The 17,264-nt window shown below is 39.7% G+C and overlaps 1 protein-coding gene across 2 annotated transcripts in view; it reads left to right on the plus strand.

The window, feature by feature from the left end:
- The window catches only part of LOC103603082 (sodium leak channel non-selective protein), a 109,120-nt gene that overhangs the window by 47,899 nt on the left and 43,957 nt on the right, over positions 1-17,264 (plus strand). For both annotated transcript variants that reach the window (XM_008587559.1, XM_008587558.1), the window contains 4 exons: positions 11,932-12,033; positions 12,458-12,527; positions 15,036-15,127; positions 15,215-15,337. In XM_008587559.1, coding sequence (XP_008585781.1) covers positions 11,932-12,033; positions 12,458-12,527; positions 15,036-15,127; positions 15,215-15,337 — 387 coding nt within the window. The remainder of the gene's footprint in view (positions 1-11,931; positions 12,034-12,457; positions 12,528-15,035; positions 15,128-15,214; positions 15,338-17,264) is intronic.

A 17,264-nucleotide genomic window follows, 5' to 3' on the forward strand; every position in this document is an offset into this window, starting at 1 on the left:
AGAGGGAGGTGGGGGGGGGGGGGGGGGGGGGGGGGGGGGCGGGGAAACAGGATTTTTTGAAAACATGTATTTGATCTTTAGAAAGCCATGTGGCATTTTTCTTCTGTAAAAATAATTTCCTCATTGCTTAATTCCCATCCACTAGTCTCTGCATGAATTAAGGGCAAGTGCAGGATATCCAACTGACACCTTTTTGGAGAATGCTTATCTTTTTACCACTAATAATAGTAGCGGTAGTAATAATAATAATGATATCATACCTGCATTACAATGTAATCCATTAGACAGAAAGTCAAAAATAGATTGGGCCCATGTCTGTAGGTTCGTGGGCATTGTTCTATGCTGCTTTCCAAGGAACAAAATAGCTAAAAAAAAAAAAAAAACAGAAGAGGAGGTGGGGGAAGAAATTTAAAAGAAAGGAAAGGAAAATATTTAGAGTAGCTTCAAGGTAATTGGTTCAAATAACCTTCCCCAAAATGGGGAAGTAGAAAAAGTTTTCCACCTCTCACTCAATGTCTTCTTCCTCTCTCCAGAGACTCCTCTCCCTGGGCTCTAGCCTTTCTCAATGTTAATTACACTCTGCCCAGGCTCCTGGATATCTCAAAAGTGACCTCTCCCAGGACCATTTTCATTTTGAAGGAAGACTTTTGAAGAAGGAAAGGGCTTTAAGAAAAGGAGGATGCAGATTCTATCTTTTAATACATGGGTCTGCCTTGATCCAAATAAGAGAAGTCTGGTGGAGACTCTGTGATTTTAGTGTTCTGTCACCCTTGACTTTCCTAGGTGTTTTATCTTCATAGAATTATTGTCTTTAGTCTCCTCTGAAAGTTTCTTACCAGGGAAGCATGAAAGAAATGCCTGAGCCAAATAATTTTGACACGTACTTTGCAGGTTGGCATTTGTCTAGATTTGGGTACAGATAAAGGTAAATCACATAAACTTTAAATCCAGTGTGATATAAGAGGAAGATATTATGAAATATTAGTGTCTTAAAAACAATTTTCAAAAAATAATAGATATTTGGGGAAAATAAAACAAAAGCAAATCCTTGTTGTAAGGTGTCTGGAATCCTGGCTGTATAAACAGGCAATTTATTTACTTTCTCAGTTTTCTTATCTATTCAATAGGAGATTGGAGCAGGTGATCTTCAGGGTCCCTCCAGTTCTAACATAGGATACTGGAGTTGGTGTTAAAAGGCCTGGGGGATCATTCTCTCCTCCTCTATAACCTTGAGCTGCTCACTTATCTGACCCTCAGTTTTCTCATCTGCCTTTACAGTGGAGACTGCCCACAGAAGGTCATCTGAATAATCTCTTGATTGTCAACGTAAAGAGAATCCCAGAGAGACAGACTCTCGAAAACAAATGAGATTAATTGGGAATAGCAGAGATGTGCAATGTAGGGTATGCATGCTGTAATGGATCATAGGCATACCCAGGGAGGTGTGGGCAAAGGGGGATCTTTTAAAGATAGAAAAGAAGACCACATAAATTGCTTTGAAACAAGGTTCACAGGTCACAGAAGCTCATTGCAGGAACTGGCATTTGCTCATTGGTGGAGACAGCTGTTGCTAGGTAAGTTATCCTTGTGCCAGGTGGCTTCTCTGAAATACTGTAATCTTGAGGAAGTTCTTGCAATGATCCCTATTACCAGTCTACATGCAGGAATGGCTTGTGACAAGATCTGTTAATCAGCATTCATGCATAAGAGCTCCCCCTTTATGGCCATTTGACTCCGTTTTGTTAGGGTTTTGACATAAGTGACTCCATTTTGATACTGGTAACTTTCACATGATCAAACAAAGTGAAATGGAATACTTATTCCGATGATGAAGACCACTACCTCAGATCTTAATAATGCCTCAGAAGGGATAGGTCAGGGGTGGATATTTGTAAGGTTTGGGGTTTGAGTGTTTGCAGGATGGAGATCTGATTGACATTGGGCAGAATTCTTGATATGAGTTTAGGACTGTCCAGGATATACAACAGGTGCCTGTTATTGATAAATAACAGTTACTGCTCGGGGGGGGCAGGGGGGGCATTACTGTGGTTGGGGACAAGGAGGATAAAGTGACATACCTGGCACCTCTTCATTACTTTCCATGTGCTTTCCACCCTCTTTGGTTCAACACTGCAGTTGTCAGTTACTCAGAGGGACTTGGCCCTTCTGTTTTACACTTTCCTTCCTGATTTGGGTGATCTAAGAAAAGGGAAAATAAATGGTGATTTTATGCTGCCATCTTCACATGTGAAATTTCTTCTTCTGTTTGTGCCTTTTGAATTTTTAACCATACATGTGTATTACCTTTAAAAATAAATACAACTGATATTTAGAAACAGCATTTTAAAAAAGGGGGGATTGATGGATCTCACTGGGCAGGGTCTTGGAAGAAATCTTGATGAATACAAATTATTTTTAGGTGACTGGTTTGACCAGTTGAGCGACCTGTTGTCTAGAGAAAGGGGCTGGTCCAGCAGTCTATTCTCAGATAAATGGATTTGGGTGAAGTGCCTGCAGCTAACAGTAAAGTTGCCGATGATTCACAGCCTTTCCTTCCTGGACAAGTCAAGTGACATTCATGCAAGGGCTTTTGTTCTCAGTCCTGATAACTAAGCTGTAGGGGCTGCCGGTGGTCTCCCTTCTCAGGGGACCCACATTTCCAAATATCCATCATCCATTTGAAACAGGATCCACTGTACTTCAGCAAAAAGTATGCTATATTCATTACTATGCACAGGAAATTCCAGCCCCTGAAGGAAAAAGCCTTTCAGAGAAAAGGCCCTCGAGTCTGAGGTATGTGTCTCCTTGGTGGAGTAACCCACTTCTACATAGAATCATCTTTAATTTCTGTTCTTGTACTTATAATTCTTCTAAAATTAATTGATGTTTTGAGAAATAGAAGTGGATTTCTGAATATATTTGAGAACTCTTTGACAAGAAAAAAAAAGTGGGCCATTTTTCCAGAACTGGCACATGCTTAAATGCAGGTGATTTACTTGGCATGAACAGGCATCTGTGTTATTTTTTTCAAGACTCATCTAAAGAGTATTGTGAGAGAGAGGATGCTCCACTACCTAAATTGTAAAATCAAGGTCGCTATTAAATTCACAGTCATCTGACTTAGACTGTATCGTTCGGCTCCACTAAAGAAAGCCTCCTTTCCAAAAGCAGTGACCTTTTCTCTGCATCAGATGAAATCAAAAACAAATAGCAATGTGCTTTCAAAAGCATCCCTACCTCTACTGAGATTTCCTCTAATTCAAAGCCCAGAACTTGAGCATAAATGCATTATTATTCCTGCTAAGCTGAATGAATAGAGAAATGTCAAAATAAAGTAATTAAACAATTTACATTATTTTAGAAAGTTTCATCCTTATGTGGTTTTCCATGAGTACCTCATTAGCAAGTCAGTATCTCTATAATATTTTTGAATGCTCTGTCTGTTATGACATTTGCATTCTGATATTTGAATTTATGACATAATTCTCTTTACTATGCACTTATATTAATATTTTTTAAAAGTCTAAGGAACAGTCTTTAGTTAGGTGCTACTTACTACAAAATAAAATTAAATATATTTAATGAAATATGTACAGTTAGTTTTTCTCTTTTGTCATTTCAAGAGAATCATTTTTATTGACTACAAATATAACTTATATACTACTTAAATATATATAAAATCACTACACATTTATTAAGCTATAGTTTTTTAAATGATATTAGCTGGATTTTCTTCCCGAAGGAAGGTTCCCCTACCACATTCATTCATTCATTCATTCATTCATTCATTCATTTATTCATTCAAGAAATATTTCTGTAGCATCTTTTACAAGCCAGGCATTTTACCCCATTCGCTTTTCTCATTTGGAAAATTCTCCTTTTAAAATTATTGTTTCACCAGTTAGCCCAGCCATTTAGCAACTTTGGATGAGGTCACGCTGTTTTCTCTGCTTCTCTGTGTTCCGGACGCAATCAGTAAGAGACCCTCAACGCCACTAAGAGGGCCTGAGCATGTGGCAGCATCTTACAGACCTTCGAGCTGGACTGGCTAACTCCTCAGTGGAACCCTGCCAGGAAGAACCCACAGACGGGAGGAAAGAAGACAAATACCATCGAGGCCCAGGGTTTTGGTCATCCTCCTGAAACAGTGGCAATTTTTTTATGACCAATATTTGGTGAGAATAACCCCAAGTTTTAAGAAAACAGAGTATTAGGGCTGCCTAGTTGTTGGTGATTTTTCCTTAAGATTCTTCTGACACTTAAAAACTCTGGTAGATGAGTTGAAAGACCATTTGGAGATAAAGAAACTGTAAATTATTTTAACAAAGTCTGTAACAAGGTCTATGAACTATAAATATTTTAACAACATCTTTCTTTTACTATCTTATCATTGGCGTGTAAAGTAATAATAGAGGAAAATAAGATAAATATCCATAAAAAATTGGTTAGTGCAGTTTGTGCGGCCTTTGCAAGATTTTGCTTTTATTATAATACAAAGTTGAGTCTTTGCGTCATAATTTACATGTGTCTGAGTGGAGTTTCAGGAGTTACGAGGTGGAGTTTCAGACATTTTATTTGCTGAATTTTAATAGATGCGCTAACGGCATGGATTTGCACGAGGTAATTTTCTTTCTGGTTAATCGTACATGCACAAGATAAAGACATTCAAGGTTTCTTTTGTTTTATTTTCAACCTACAATGAGGTTCTGACCCCCCATCTCTTTACATATCCATATATGAAAACGTTTTTATGAATAACGCAAGATTGGGAAGAACTAACCAGCTGTTGCTATGTACCTGGCTGATTCACAAAGGAGTGGGGTATTCACTATGATAAAAATGCAGCTTTTTCCCCATCTCAGTGAGAAGCCATTACTGAGGAGCTGACCCATTAGCATCTGCTGTTGTCTCTGCTTCGATTTGATCACATTGTCATTCTAGTGGAGTCAAGGTAAGAGCCATTTCCAGGAAACACTCATTATCTATCCTCTTAAACAGTCATACAGCCATGGCTTTACATAATTACCACTGAAGGACTATTTTCCTGTTGTCTGCTGATGTGATCACATTACATTAACCAACATCTGATAATACTTTAAAATGTATTACCGTGTGGCTCTCCACATTTGAGTAAAATCCCTCAAATGTAATGCTCTGCAAGGTTACACTGCAGCTCCTTTAGATGGTAATTACATTTAATACCAGATGGCATCAAGTAATCTACCTTTTCTATAATGAGTGAAAATAATTTGGAGACTCATATTATGCCTCTCTCTTTCATTATAGACTATGCAGGCTTTTCCCACACCCTTGTTCTGGAACATTAAGAAAGAAGACCTGGAGACAAAGAAGAAAGGAACTGAGGACCCCCTGCTACTGTGTCTATAAACAACTAGTGGTGTTTAAAGGCTAATAAAGTTCCAGAGATCTCTCTTATAACCATAATCTTTGAGCCAATTGAAAAATATTTCAGATGGAGAAATGTCAAGAAAAATAGAGACAATTTCTTTAGAAATGCTTCTCTTCCTCCAACCTCCATAAAAGATTATATGTGTGTGTGTGTGTGTATATATGGCTGTCATATAAGCAGCAATTGAAATTCCACAGCACAAAGGCAATGCAGAAGGGGAAAAAAAAGGAATCAATCTTTCATATGTTTTTTTCAAAGGCTTGGCAAGAAACCAGGGGTAATATTTTTGCAACTGGGAATGTGTGTTTGCTGAAGAATATTCCCACATTTGAATCATCCTCAGGGGTCCTCATCTTGTTTTACTTTCAAAGGTAGAGAGGGCATAACATTAACCCCAACTGGGAAAAGGAAAATGCCGCCCAGTAATTCTCCTCCAGGGAACAGGAATAAAGGGATTACATATGCCTGCATAATGGAGAATTTCCTCACTCAGACAAGACAAAAGACTGCATTATTTTTCACCAGACACATGAAGCCTTGTGCCTCCCAATTCTAGAAGCCAAGCAGGAAGATCGATTTTTTTATATTAAGCCACTAGATGGAGTTTCTAAGAAACTGGCCTTCTAGTACTTGCCATGATGAAGAGATATAGGAAGATGAGAAAGACCCTGATACCATGACACTGCCCAGTCTCTCCACTAAGGAAAGCGACACCGTCCCTGAAGATCACAGAGCACTTTTTTCAATATCATTGGCTTTGCTTTTTCTCTGGGTAGCAAATAAATGGATGGGTTTTTTTTTTTCCTGCAAACATCTTGTTTTATCTTTATGTGAGCCCAAAAGGCATCTAAATCCTAATGGAAAATTTAAAGTGGCAAAATATGACTTGAACATTCAAGTATTTCTTCCAGGAAGGTCTATTAGTAACGAATAACTGTCATGGTGTGCGCATCTCATTTCTTATGTAAAATATTGAAAGTCTCAAATTCTTTAGTCAGTCACCAATTTCAGCTTGCCAATAGATTCCTGAAAGACAATGTTCCCAGTGACATATAGAACATGACATGCAGACCATGTTCCCAGAGACAGATAAGATCTCTGGGTTAAGAAACTGAAATGAGTTCAGCTGTTAGGGTCTGCTCTGCTCCACACTGGATTTCAGGTTTCCTTAATAGCTTTCACATAGAACATAGAGAACGATTTATGCGTTTCCCAGTTGCAAGAAGCAATGTCTGATTTTTTTCCATTACTTTCTCAGATTCTCATCTATTATAGGTACCAAGCCCGTTAATCTTACGTGGCATAGTATTCTAACTTGAGATAAAATTAAGACTATTTAACTTCCCCTTTTAAAAGCATATTTTAAACACATGCTGTTCTGTTTGTGATTATTTTCATGCTTTATAAGCATGATGTGATCAAAAAAGAAATTAAAATATTTGATCTTCACAGAATTTCAAGGTTAATTCATTCAACAAATATTTATTGAGCATCTAGTGTGTACAGGAGCTGGGAAATAAGAGTGAACAATTTGAGATTGTTCTCTTAGAGCTCTTTGGAGTGTGGTACATGTGAGGAACTGGAAAGGAAGGTCAGAAGGAGACCAAACAGGGTTTGTCAAGCCATACTGTGCTTTAGTCTTAGTCTTTTTCCAAAGAGCAATAGAAAATTGAAAGGTTTAAGGCAGCAATAGTAACTGCATTAGTTATCGTTGCTGCATAACCAATTACTCCAAAACTTAAGTGACTTAAACAATGCATTTTTTATTTCACAGTTTTGGTCAGGAATCTGGGCATAGCTTAGCTGGGTCTCTAGCTTTAGGAATCCCACAAAGCTGCATGCATTTGGATTTGAAAGGGAAGTATGCCCTTCCTAGATCACTCACGTGATTATTAGTAGGATTCAGCTCCTCTTGGGTGTTAGATTAAGGCCTTGGTTCCTCCGAGCCCATAGCTGGAGGCTGCCCTCATTCCTTAGCAAGTGGATTTCTCTACAGAGCGCCTCACAACACGGTAGCTTGCTTCATCAGAGCAAGCAAGAAAGAGCGACATCATGTGAGACAGAGAAAGAGTGAGTGCTGGGAAGACAGAAGTCACAGTGCTCTGTAACTCCTCCCTCACTTTTGCCTTGTGTTCCTCAAAATCAAGTCACTAAGTCCAGCCCATGCCCAAGGGGAGAGGATCACACAAGGGTGTGAAAACCACCAGGTGGGAATCACTGGGGGCCGTCTCAGAAACCTGCCCACCCCAATACCATCACGGATGTTCATCTCACAAAACGCTTGCAGGGGATAATCACACATTTATGGAGAGTGGATGCATGCCTGGACACCAGGTAAGAAGGAGGCTGCAGCATCAGACTGTAGTGGACATCACTAGTGATTACAGTCGGAGCAGAAAAGACTTGACGATATGACCCTCCATCAAACTTGCTACTCGGTCCTCAGCCCTCTGTAGAATGTTTTAACGTCACCCATGACATGAGACAAGAAAGAAAAGGAAATAATAGCACCTAAATTTTAAATAAAGTGTCACGGTTTCCAAAGCATGTTCACATTCATAATCATCCTTGCTTTTTCCAATTCCCTATGAAGGTTGTAGGAAAGACATTTTTGTTCTCCACATTTTACATGTGGGAAACAGATGTTCAGAGAATGCACATGGCTCGCGTAAGATCCCACAGCTGGTAACAGCTGAAGTCAGAAACGTGTGCTTCTCAACCTTGCATTTTCTCAACTCGTCTTGTCCAGTAGGCTTGCAGACAAAGGCAGGACTTCCTATTAGCAGCTACACTGCTGGGTGTGAAACTGCAAACCTATTGCGCTTCTTTGAACCATGAGACTGGCAAGTTCCAGCCCACACAGTCCCCACACCTTCCTCTCTCTCCTTATACGCCCACATCCACCTTTTCACCTGTTCATTCTGTCCATCAGCCCGTTGGAGGGCCAGGAACTGAACTTCCTAGGAATGTGAGGATGAGTGATAAAGCCGTCCCTAAAGAATGAACAGTCTAGTAAGGGGAATACCTAAAGATGACAAAATGCCATAAGCATTAAACAGCTTTGGTTAATTACATGCTACAGGAACATGGAATATGAAACAAATCAATTTTCCGTGTTTTCATACAGGTGAAATATTCATGTCTCACTTTGTTACTTATCAGAACCCATTTACATCAAAGTTTGTAACTACATTGTGCATATTAAAACACTATTTGTCAGTTCATCATTTGGGTCATTACATAATATGTGCTTGTATATAATAAAATTGCATTTACTTTAAAAAGTAATAAAGCAAACTTTAGCGTGCTTTTTTATGAACCTTGGCACATTGTATTAGAGTGTATGTAAACTTTTAGCAAATCTGACCATGTCCAATTGAAGTTAATAACTTTCTACCAATGCTATTATTTTCTAAAATAGCAAAATATTTTACATGACCAAAAAAACGTGACAATGGCTTAGGTATGAGGCTGTGTTGTGCAGAAACATCCTGATGTGGCATTCTTTCTATATCTGCTTTGATGTCCAGGTGTCCTCAGGGACAAAGTATTACAAAGCTTCCCTCGTGTTTCCCTGTTCCTACACCCCTCCATCCCAGATTTCTATCCTTCCATCTGAGGTCCTTCCCTCATCCACCTAGTACCCATGTCTGGCCGCTGGTCTCCTTTCATAATCTAGTTAGGTTTTTCCACGTTTTCTTTAGGTGAATTTATGTATCTGTAGAAAAGTTGTTTCATTTGTATCATCACCTGTTTTTTTGTGGAAAATTTTTGTAGATAAGTAGGCTGGTTATTAACTACAATGGATCTAGTGCCTAGAAGAGAATTCCTACCACTGTACTTAGAGGAGAGAAGGAGCCCTCAGGAGCCTTCAAATGAACTTCTTTCACATGCTCCCCACCCCCACCTACCTTCACTCAAATATTTATTTAGCAACTTGATAAACTAGTATAACCCTTAGTTTTCCGCTAAGGAATCCTAGCATTTATCATGGAGTTTCTTAGTTCAAAAGCCATGGGCATACTCAGAAAAAATGAGATATTGGAGCTTTTGGTCCAAGAACAGCCTCAGCAAGAGACTGATAAATGAAGACAGAGCCTGTTTACCTTTGGCGCCAGGTGGGGAGACAGAGTGCCAAGCAGGGCCCCCAGGAGATCAGCGTGGAGAGACCGCACACCGAGCCTGAGGTGCCCAAGGTGACCTCTTCACGCCAAGATGAGGATGGCCCCATGTCCCTGTGTCACTGTGCTCAGATGACATGGGTGCCTTTGGAGCCCCCTGGTAAGGGGGAGCTGGTGAGCAACCCCTGCTCAGGGAACAGGAAGACTCTGGCAGGTTCCTCTCAATGAGGAAACAGACCACTGAGGTTTACGTTTGGCTCACTGAGAACTCTTGATCGGTGGTTGATGAGAAGGTCCAGAGTTGCTGAGCATTTTATTCTTTTCTTCACCATTATACAGTTTGAAATTGCTCTAGCAAATAGTAGTGTAAACACAGAAGAAAAGGAAAAGGAAAAGGAAGTTAAAGCAAATGTTTGTACATATCATAACACATTTAAGTGGCTGTCTTAGTTTGGTTAAGCACAGGTTTTCTAATTGCAGCCTAGAGCTAAAAACGAGTTCCCCCACCCCAAATGAGTGAATCATGCAGAGAACAGAGACACACATGTGAATCACAAAGATCGTACATATAAGTAATATAAGATCTTGCTTTATCTTTATCATTTCAGCCTGACTTACAGTGAATCTTGCAATGGAACATCATTCCCTTCCTACGAATAAGCACAATCTCTTCTATTACTGTCATAAATCCTCATTGTTCAGTAAAATTTTGACTTGGATTTTATCTCTAAGAGGTTCACGCTGCTTATTAAACTAAGAATAGTGTTTATTTGGGTTTTATGTCCAGTTATGCATTGAATTTATATGGTTTTTCATAGATAGTCATCATAATTATCTTCATTCATATCAAAAGCATTTTAAGTACGTAAATATGTGCATGAACCTTAAGAGCTACTCTTTTATGTTAGGGAGATAATCTGTTTCTTGAAGACCTTAAGTCTGAGACACAGTAATAATGTAACTCAAAACTGTTCTAGAAATGCATTTTAAGAAACTAATACGTGTTATGTGGAGCAGTGGCAGAAGGGCATGGGTTAAGGTGTTGAACAAATATAGTCATAAGATTTGGATATCATGGGCCGGCCTGGTGGCGCACTGCTACAGTGTGCCGCTTGGGAGCGCGGCAGCGCTCCCGCCGAGGGTTCGGATCCCACATACAAACCGGCCACTCACTGGCTGAGCGAGGTGCGGACGCAACACTGAGGGTTGCGATCCCGTTGCCGGTCCCGGTCCGGTACGGGCGCGACACTGAGGGTTGCAATCCGTTGCCGGTCACGAAAAAAAGACAAAAAAAAGGAAAAAAAAAAAAAGATTTGGATATCATAAAAATCAGTGCATTTTAAGTCTCTGAGGTATCTTCCAGACTGAGTTCTTCTCATTTTACCAGTAAGGATACTGAGCCCGAAGGTCATCCCCCTGGTGAATGACAGTGTGGAGACAGAGGGGGCACAGGTTTTTAACCCCTCTGTGTTTTCTTCCCACGTGACTGACACCTCGAGGGGATTCCCGTCATTGCCAGTTGGAGAAAGCTTTTTGGAGAAGAAATTTTGTTTTCTCACCAAAATCATTCACACCACAGGTGTTGGGTCACCCGATTTTCCTCACTCATTAACAAATGTGAAATTAACACAAGCCCGGTTATGTTGGTCTTAAGAGAACGTGTTTTTAAAAGTCTCCGTGGTTTTGAGAATACAAAGAATGTCATAACTGGTTACCAGTAAGCCACAAGCTTTAGACTGAGATTTCTCTAGGTAATAATTCTAGCTTTTTAAAAATTGTGATAAAAAACACATAACGTAAAATTTACCATCCTAACCATTTGTAAGTGTGCAGTTCTGTAGTGTTAAGTACACTTGCATCGACATGCAGAATTCCAGCATTAGTTTCCTCTCTTCATGACTCATTTTTGCCTCTAACCTGATGCTTTCTTATTTTTCCTAAAGTTCTGCAAAATCTCCTTGGAACATATATTTTATCATTCTAGAGGCCTGGGTGGACAAATCCTTCCTTACAGGCTTTTATTAGACATCTCCTTGTTTAAATTCAAAACCAACATCCTGATTGCCTGTGGGTAGGTTGGCCTCACTGCCTGAAGAATCCTGATAGAATATCTACCATTTTTTCAGGGTTGGGGGCAGGAGGAAGAGGGGCAGAAGGGGACCTTCCTGTTTATTTTCCAGCACTTCTTCATTGCTGTGACACTTCCGCTTTGAAGTGTTCTTGAGACAGAGCCTAGAGTCCATTTTCCTTTATAGTTACATGTTGTTTGCTGTATTTTGCATTATCGTTGGTGTTTCCTGTAATAAGAGTAAGGAGCAGTTATGTGTTATTCACCCCAAGTGTATAAACCATGCATCTTTCTAGGGCTCTTTTTTTTTTTTTTTTTTTTTTTTTTCCTAGAGCTTGCACTCGACAGCGCATGCTGAGTGGATCATTTGAGGGGCAACCTGCAAAGGAAAGGTCAATCCTCAGCGTGCAGCACCATATCCGCCAAGAGCGCAGGTGAGTACTCTGAGAAGACAGGGCTTCAGAGGCACTAGGCAAAGGCGCTTTACAGGAAGTGAGCACTGAACACAGCCAACGCCGTCAGCCCTGGCTAGCCCTCAGGCACGGGTGAGGGTCTGAGTTCTATCTGCTGTTAGTAACAATAATGAAACTCACAATCTGATTCTAAGATTCAAAAAATTTTTACTTAAAAACCTTTTCCTTAGTGATGGCCAAATTCTCACTTTTAAGATCAGAAGTTAAAATTCTGAATTTTGTTAGATGAAATCTAAGACGTATATAAGCTTTTGCTATAAAAAGAAATGATATGCATTTGTGACACAGCAGAAAAATTATTTTATTTTGTTTTTATTATGGTCATTGCTTAAAAGTCAAAATTTGATCTTCAGATGTATTGACCAGTTGGCTATGATTCTTTTAGGTCACTAAGACATGGATCAAACAGCCAGAGGATCAGCAGGGGAAAATCTCTTGAAACTTTGACTCAAGATGTAAGTTCTAAGCGATGCTTTGGATTTGGGAAACATGATTATGAAAATATATTTAAATGACTGCTTAGGTAATTCAGATGCCTGGGTCTTTCTGTCATAATGCCATGTCTGCTTAAGACTTTATACCAGAGGGAATGAGGAAACTCAGGAAACAAATTTTGTGACCAGATACTGAAAAGTAACTGTTAACTGTGGAAAAATCCAGACATCCTACACAAAGCACATGTCTTAGTTAAAGTAGTAACACAAAAGGAACATATTAGTTGCATCTGATTGAAATTAAAGACTTTTAAAGCTTTTTATAGTACTTATCTGCATTATTAATTTTGAGTATTTACTAAGTCCCAAATATTCTAGAATATAGATCCAGGGTCTATGATATCAGGGCTTTACACACTAGAAAGTGAAATTTTATTTCTAGAAGAACTTTTCTGTCAAAGTCTACGTAGTATTTTCATGAGTTTCTTTGTTTTTAGACTCTAGGTCATTCATGTATTTATTTACTGAGTCAATAAATATTCATCAAGTGTTTATTACATGCCAGGTCCCGTTCTAAGTGATGGGGAGTAGAGGAGAAATAAGATAGACTCACTGCTCTCCTGGAGCTTACGTTCTAGTACAGGAGACAGACAGTAAGGACATAAACGTGTAATGGAATTTCGGGAAGTGATTTCTTCTTATTTTCCACCATCTCTTCATAGTGACAAGTTTGCTTTGTATTATAAAATAAAGTAGTAAAAAAATCAAAGGTGGAAATATGAGGGCAAGGAATTTTAGATATGATGGTTAGTGTAGACCCCTCTGCATTATTAGCCCAGTGACCCAAATGAAGTGAAAGAGTGAGATGCAGGAAAGTCCAGAGAAGCCATGGGCCACACTAAGCGGCAGCTCTACCATGCTAAGATTACCATGAAAGAGCTGGAAACGTGCATGGTAAATAACTATATTCGTGAAGCCCTTGATTAAAATGTAGGCCTTGGGTTAAATCTGGATACCTTGGCTAAGAAAGCAAGTGTTGAATGTTCAGAGCCAAGGACAGCCCTTGAGAAAGGAGGCCTCCCGAGAGAAAGTCAGCAAAGCCATGGGGTTTCTGGTTTTTTGTTTTTGTCTTCTTCACCACATATCTCTTATTTCTTAAGAGTTTCTGGAGTGTCCTGCATACTACCTCTGCTTTCAATCTGCAGAAACTGCCATTTTAGTCCAAGTAGACTGTCCTTATCGTGTTCCAGGCAAAATTGAGAACTAGAAGAAGTTGGTGATGGGAACGCCTGATATCACCATGACCGGATAGACGTGGTCCGAATTGGTGCAGGGCTCTGTTACCGCCATGATCTTTCATATCCAGAGCTCCACCTGATTGGCTACTGTATTGCTCACATTGATTTGTGATCAGATTCAACACACAGCCTGTGCACTTATAATTTCAGAGTCTGGTATACTGCATGGAGAAAATTTCTGGGTGAAAATTCAAAGAGGCCCACTTCAAAGTGCTTTCCTTCCATGTGATGCAATAGAAATGCACAGCCTACTTAAGAATCAAATTGAAACACAGCTTTGAAAATATGTGTTTCAATATACACAACAAAGGCCCCATTCGAACAGTCTCAATTCAAGAGTCTTACTTCTTCTTCAAAGACTTATATTTTTCTTAGAGACTTATAACAAAATCCAACCCCTGTCTTCTCCATAGCAAAATATCATGGGATTCTAATCATTTCATAAGAAATTCTTATGATGTCTTTTCTCCCATCAGGGAGACATTTAAATTAGAGAATTGAAATGTTTCCACTTATTCCAAATGATAGAGGATGCAGAATCTTAAATCCAAGTAATGCTTCCTATAAGTCTATCGAGTTCTTTGCACATTGGCTGTCCGCCTCCCACGGTATCCATATAATGACCATTGGGGCCCCGCATGACCTGCTCTCCAGCCTCTCACTGCTCTTTCCTACTCTGGTCCTTGCTCTCTTGGTTCCACCCACACTGGCACCCTAGCTACTCTCAGCTCTGGAAGAACACGTTTCTGCTGCTGTATGGTGGCCTGCACTTTCACTTCCTGCTGGTCTTTGCTCAAATAGCACCTTCCTATCGAGGTCTACCCTGCCGTCTCTATTTAAAATCATGGTCTTCTAGCATTCTCTGTACCTCTCACCTACTTTATTTATCAGAACACTAACATCCTCTAACATATTTACTTATTTTGATTTATTTTTGTATCTGTCTCCCCCTGACTAGAACATCAGCTCCACAAGAACAGGGATTTGGGGGTTTGCTTTCCCTCTTGCCATATCCTCAGCACTAGAATAGTTCCTGGCACAGATTAGGATTTCAATAAATATGTGCTGAATGAATTAATTTCAGAGGAAAAACTATCCTTGCTAAGATGACTATGGCCATTAAACTATACATAATAAAAATATTGATTTCTATTTTTTTAAAAATGATATTTTTTGGCCTTCAGGGAAAAAAATCTCCCATTTTAACTGCCCCCTTTTCATTCCTTTCTAGCATTCCAATACAGTGAGGTATAGAAATGCACAAAGAGAAGACAGTGAAATAAAGATGATTCAGGAGAAAAAGGAGCAAGCAGAAATGAAAAGGTATAGGGGTTACTGCATTCTGTGGTTCTCCTTCTGGGATGACACACTTTCCCACAGCCTTACTCTCCTGTACGTTTCCCTTTCAAGGAAAGTGCAAGAAGAAGAGCTGAGAGAGAACCACCCGTACTTCGATAAGCCTCTGTTCATAGTCGGGCGGGAGCACAGGTTCAGAAACTTTTGCCGGGTGGTGGTCCGAGCACGCTTCAACGTGTAAGTGCACTTCATTTCAGCCAGGCGTTTGGCCTGAGTCATGCAGACAGCAGGGGGTGTTGTCATATGAGGAAGAAGGAACTTGTAATCCTAATGGGGTCACAGAATAACCTGTGGGCTAATTAATCATGCTGCTGCTCTTTGCTGAGCACCAGCCAACGTGGAAAACAAAGGTTGCAAGTAGTTAACATTTATAGAAAGCCCCACTGATAAAGCACTGAGCAGTCACTTCTATTTGTGCCACTTAATGGTTGCCTAATACATTTGCATCAGTGTTAGTAACTCCATATTTTATTTTGGAAATACTGAAACAAACAGAGACAACATGACATGGTGCAGGTCGTGGTCTTCTATCAGACTTGTAGTTTCTTTGTGGTCAAAATACCACAATTGGCTTATTCTAGAATAATGTAAATAGAAGGAAAGTCGACTAGTGTTTCCATTACCAACTGTTCTGCAAAGCAAAGACCCTGGCCACTGTCTCTACACCACCAATGTGGAAGAAATGCATAAGAAGTTCCCAGTAAGGTAAACCTTGAGGATACTGTATTTGTGGAGACCTAAGCCAAGTTTCACAGGTGACCAATGGATGAAATGATTTTTATCAAGCATAACTTTAAGTAAATATCCTGAAGACATTAAGAATTCCAGAGGAAGTATGAAAATGTTACATGTTTCCGTTATGTCATTGGGCCTTCCCTGATGCCATCATTTAAATGAGTTGATCTCCTTTGCTGATCATCAGGAGCATGTGATAATCATTATCTGTTGTGAGCTGAATTGTGTTCTCCCAAAAAAATGCATATGTTAAGCCCTAACCCTCAGTAACTCAGAATGTGACTGTATTTGGAGATAAGAACTTTAAAGAGACAAATAAATTACAATGGATATAGTAGGTGGGCCCTAATTTAATATAACTGGTTTCCTTATAAGAAGAGGAAATTTGCAGACAGACACAAATAGAAAGAAGACTCTGTGAAAACATGTGAGATCAAGACAGACATCTACAAGTCAAGGGAAGAGGCCTGGAACAGATCCCTGATAGCTCTCCAAAGGAACCAACCCTGCTGACAGCTTGATCTTGGACTTCCCAGACTCCAGAGCATGAGGAAATAAATTTCTGTTGCTTAAGCCACCCAGTCTGGGGTGATTTGTTACAGCAGCTCTAGGAAACTAATACACACTCTCACAGCATTTCAGGGCTGGAAGAGACCTCAGGGGTCACTGGTATCATTTGCATACCCCTCCTTCAGCAGAGGAGGACGTGTAGTCTGTGGAGGTTGAGGGCTTTGCTCAAGGACCCAGCTGGTGTGTGGCTGTCTCATGATTGCCAGTCTGTTTTTCCTTCTGCTGTTCTAGAAAGAACTTCACAATTTAAAGCACCTGAGTAATAGTCGTTAACAACTTCCCTGAGTTTTCACAAAGTAAAGGGAGAAGATGGCAGTTTAGAAGTTAATTTGATGTGTTCCCAAAGTGGGTTTTTCGTCTTGAATTATCCCACTGGCTGCCTACATGTTAATATCTAATTGCTAACTCCCACTTCACTTGGCGTGGTGTAATTCTCCTTTTGCCAGTAATGCAGCTAATGCTGTCTACGACTGATGAAGACTTTGTCGTAACTGGGAAAACACACACACACACTGTCAGTGGCTCACTGATGACTGTTCATGGGCTTCCCAAAAGTAAAAATTATAAATCCCTCTTCCAAGAGATTCTGTGTGAATTATTCCACAAGAACACAGTTAAATGCAGGGCAAAGAACTCTATATAAGTAAGGAATATTTATTAAATAATTTTAAAGAACATCCTTAGACTACTAAGGCAAAGATTTTAAATGAGTGTCTTTCAATGAAAGTCAAATTTTAATTTTGTAATATCCCTGTCAGAAATTTTTGAATGGAGTCATGAATTCTAAAATCAAGTAATG

Source organism: Galeopterus variegatus, unplaced genomic scaffold (genome assembly GCF_000696425.1).
Source record: "Galeopterus variegatus unplaced genomic scaffold, G_variegatus-3.0.2 Scaffold4433, whole genome shotgun sequence".
NCBI classification, from domain to species: domain Eukaryota; kingdom Metazoa; phylum Chordata; class Mammalia; order Dermoptera; family Cynocephalidae; genus Galeopterus; species Galeopterus variegatus.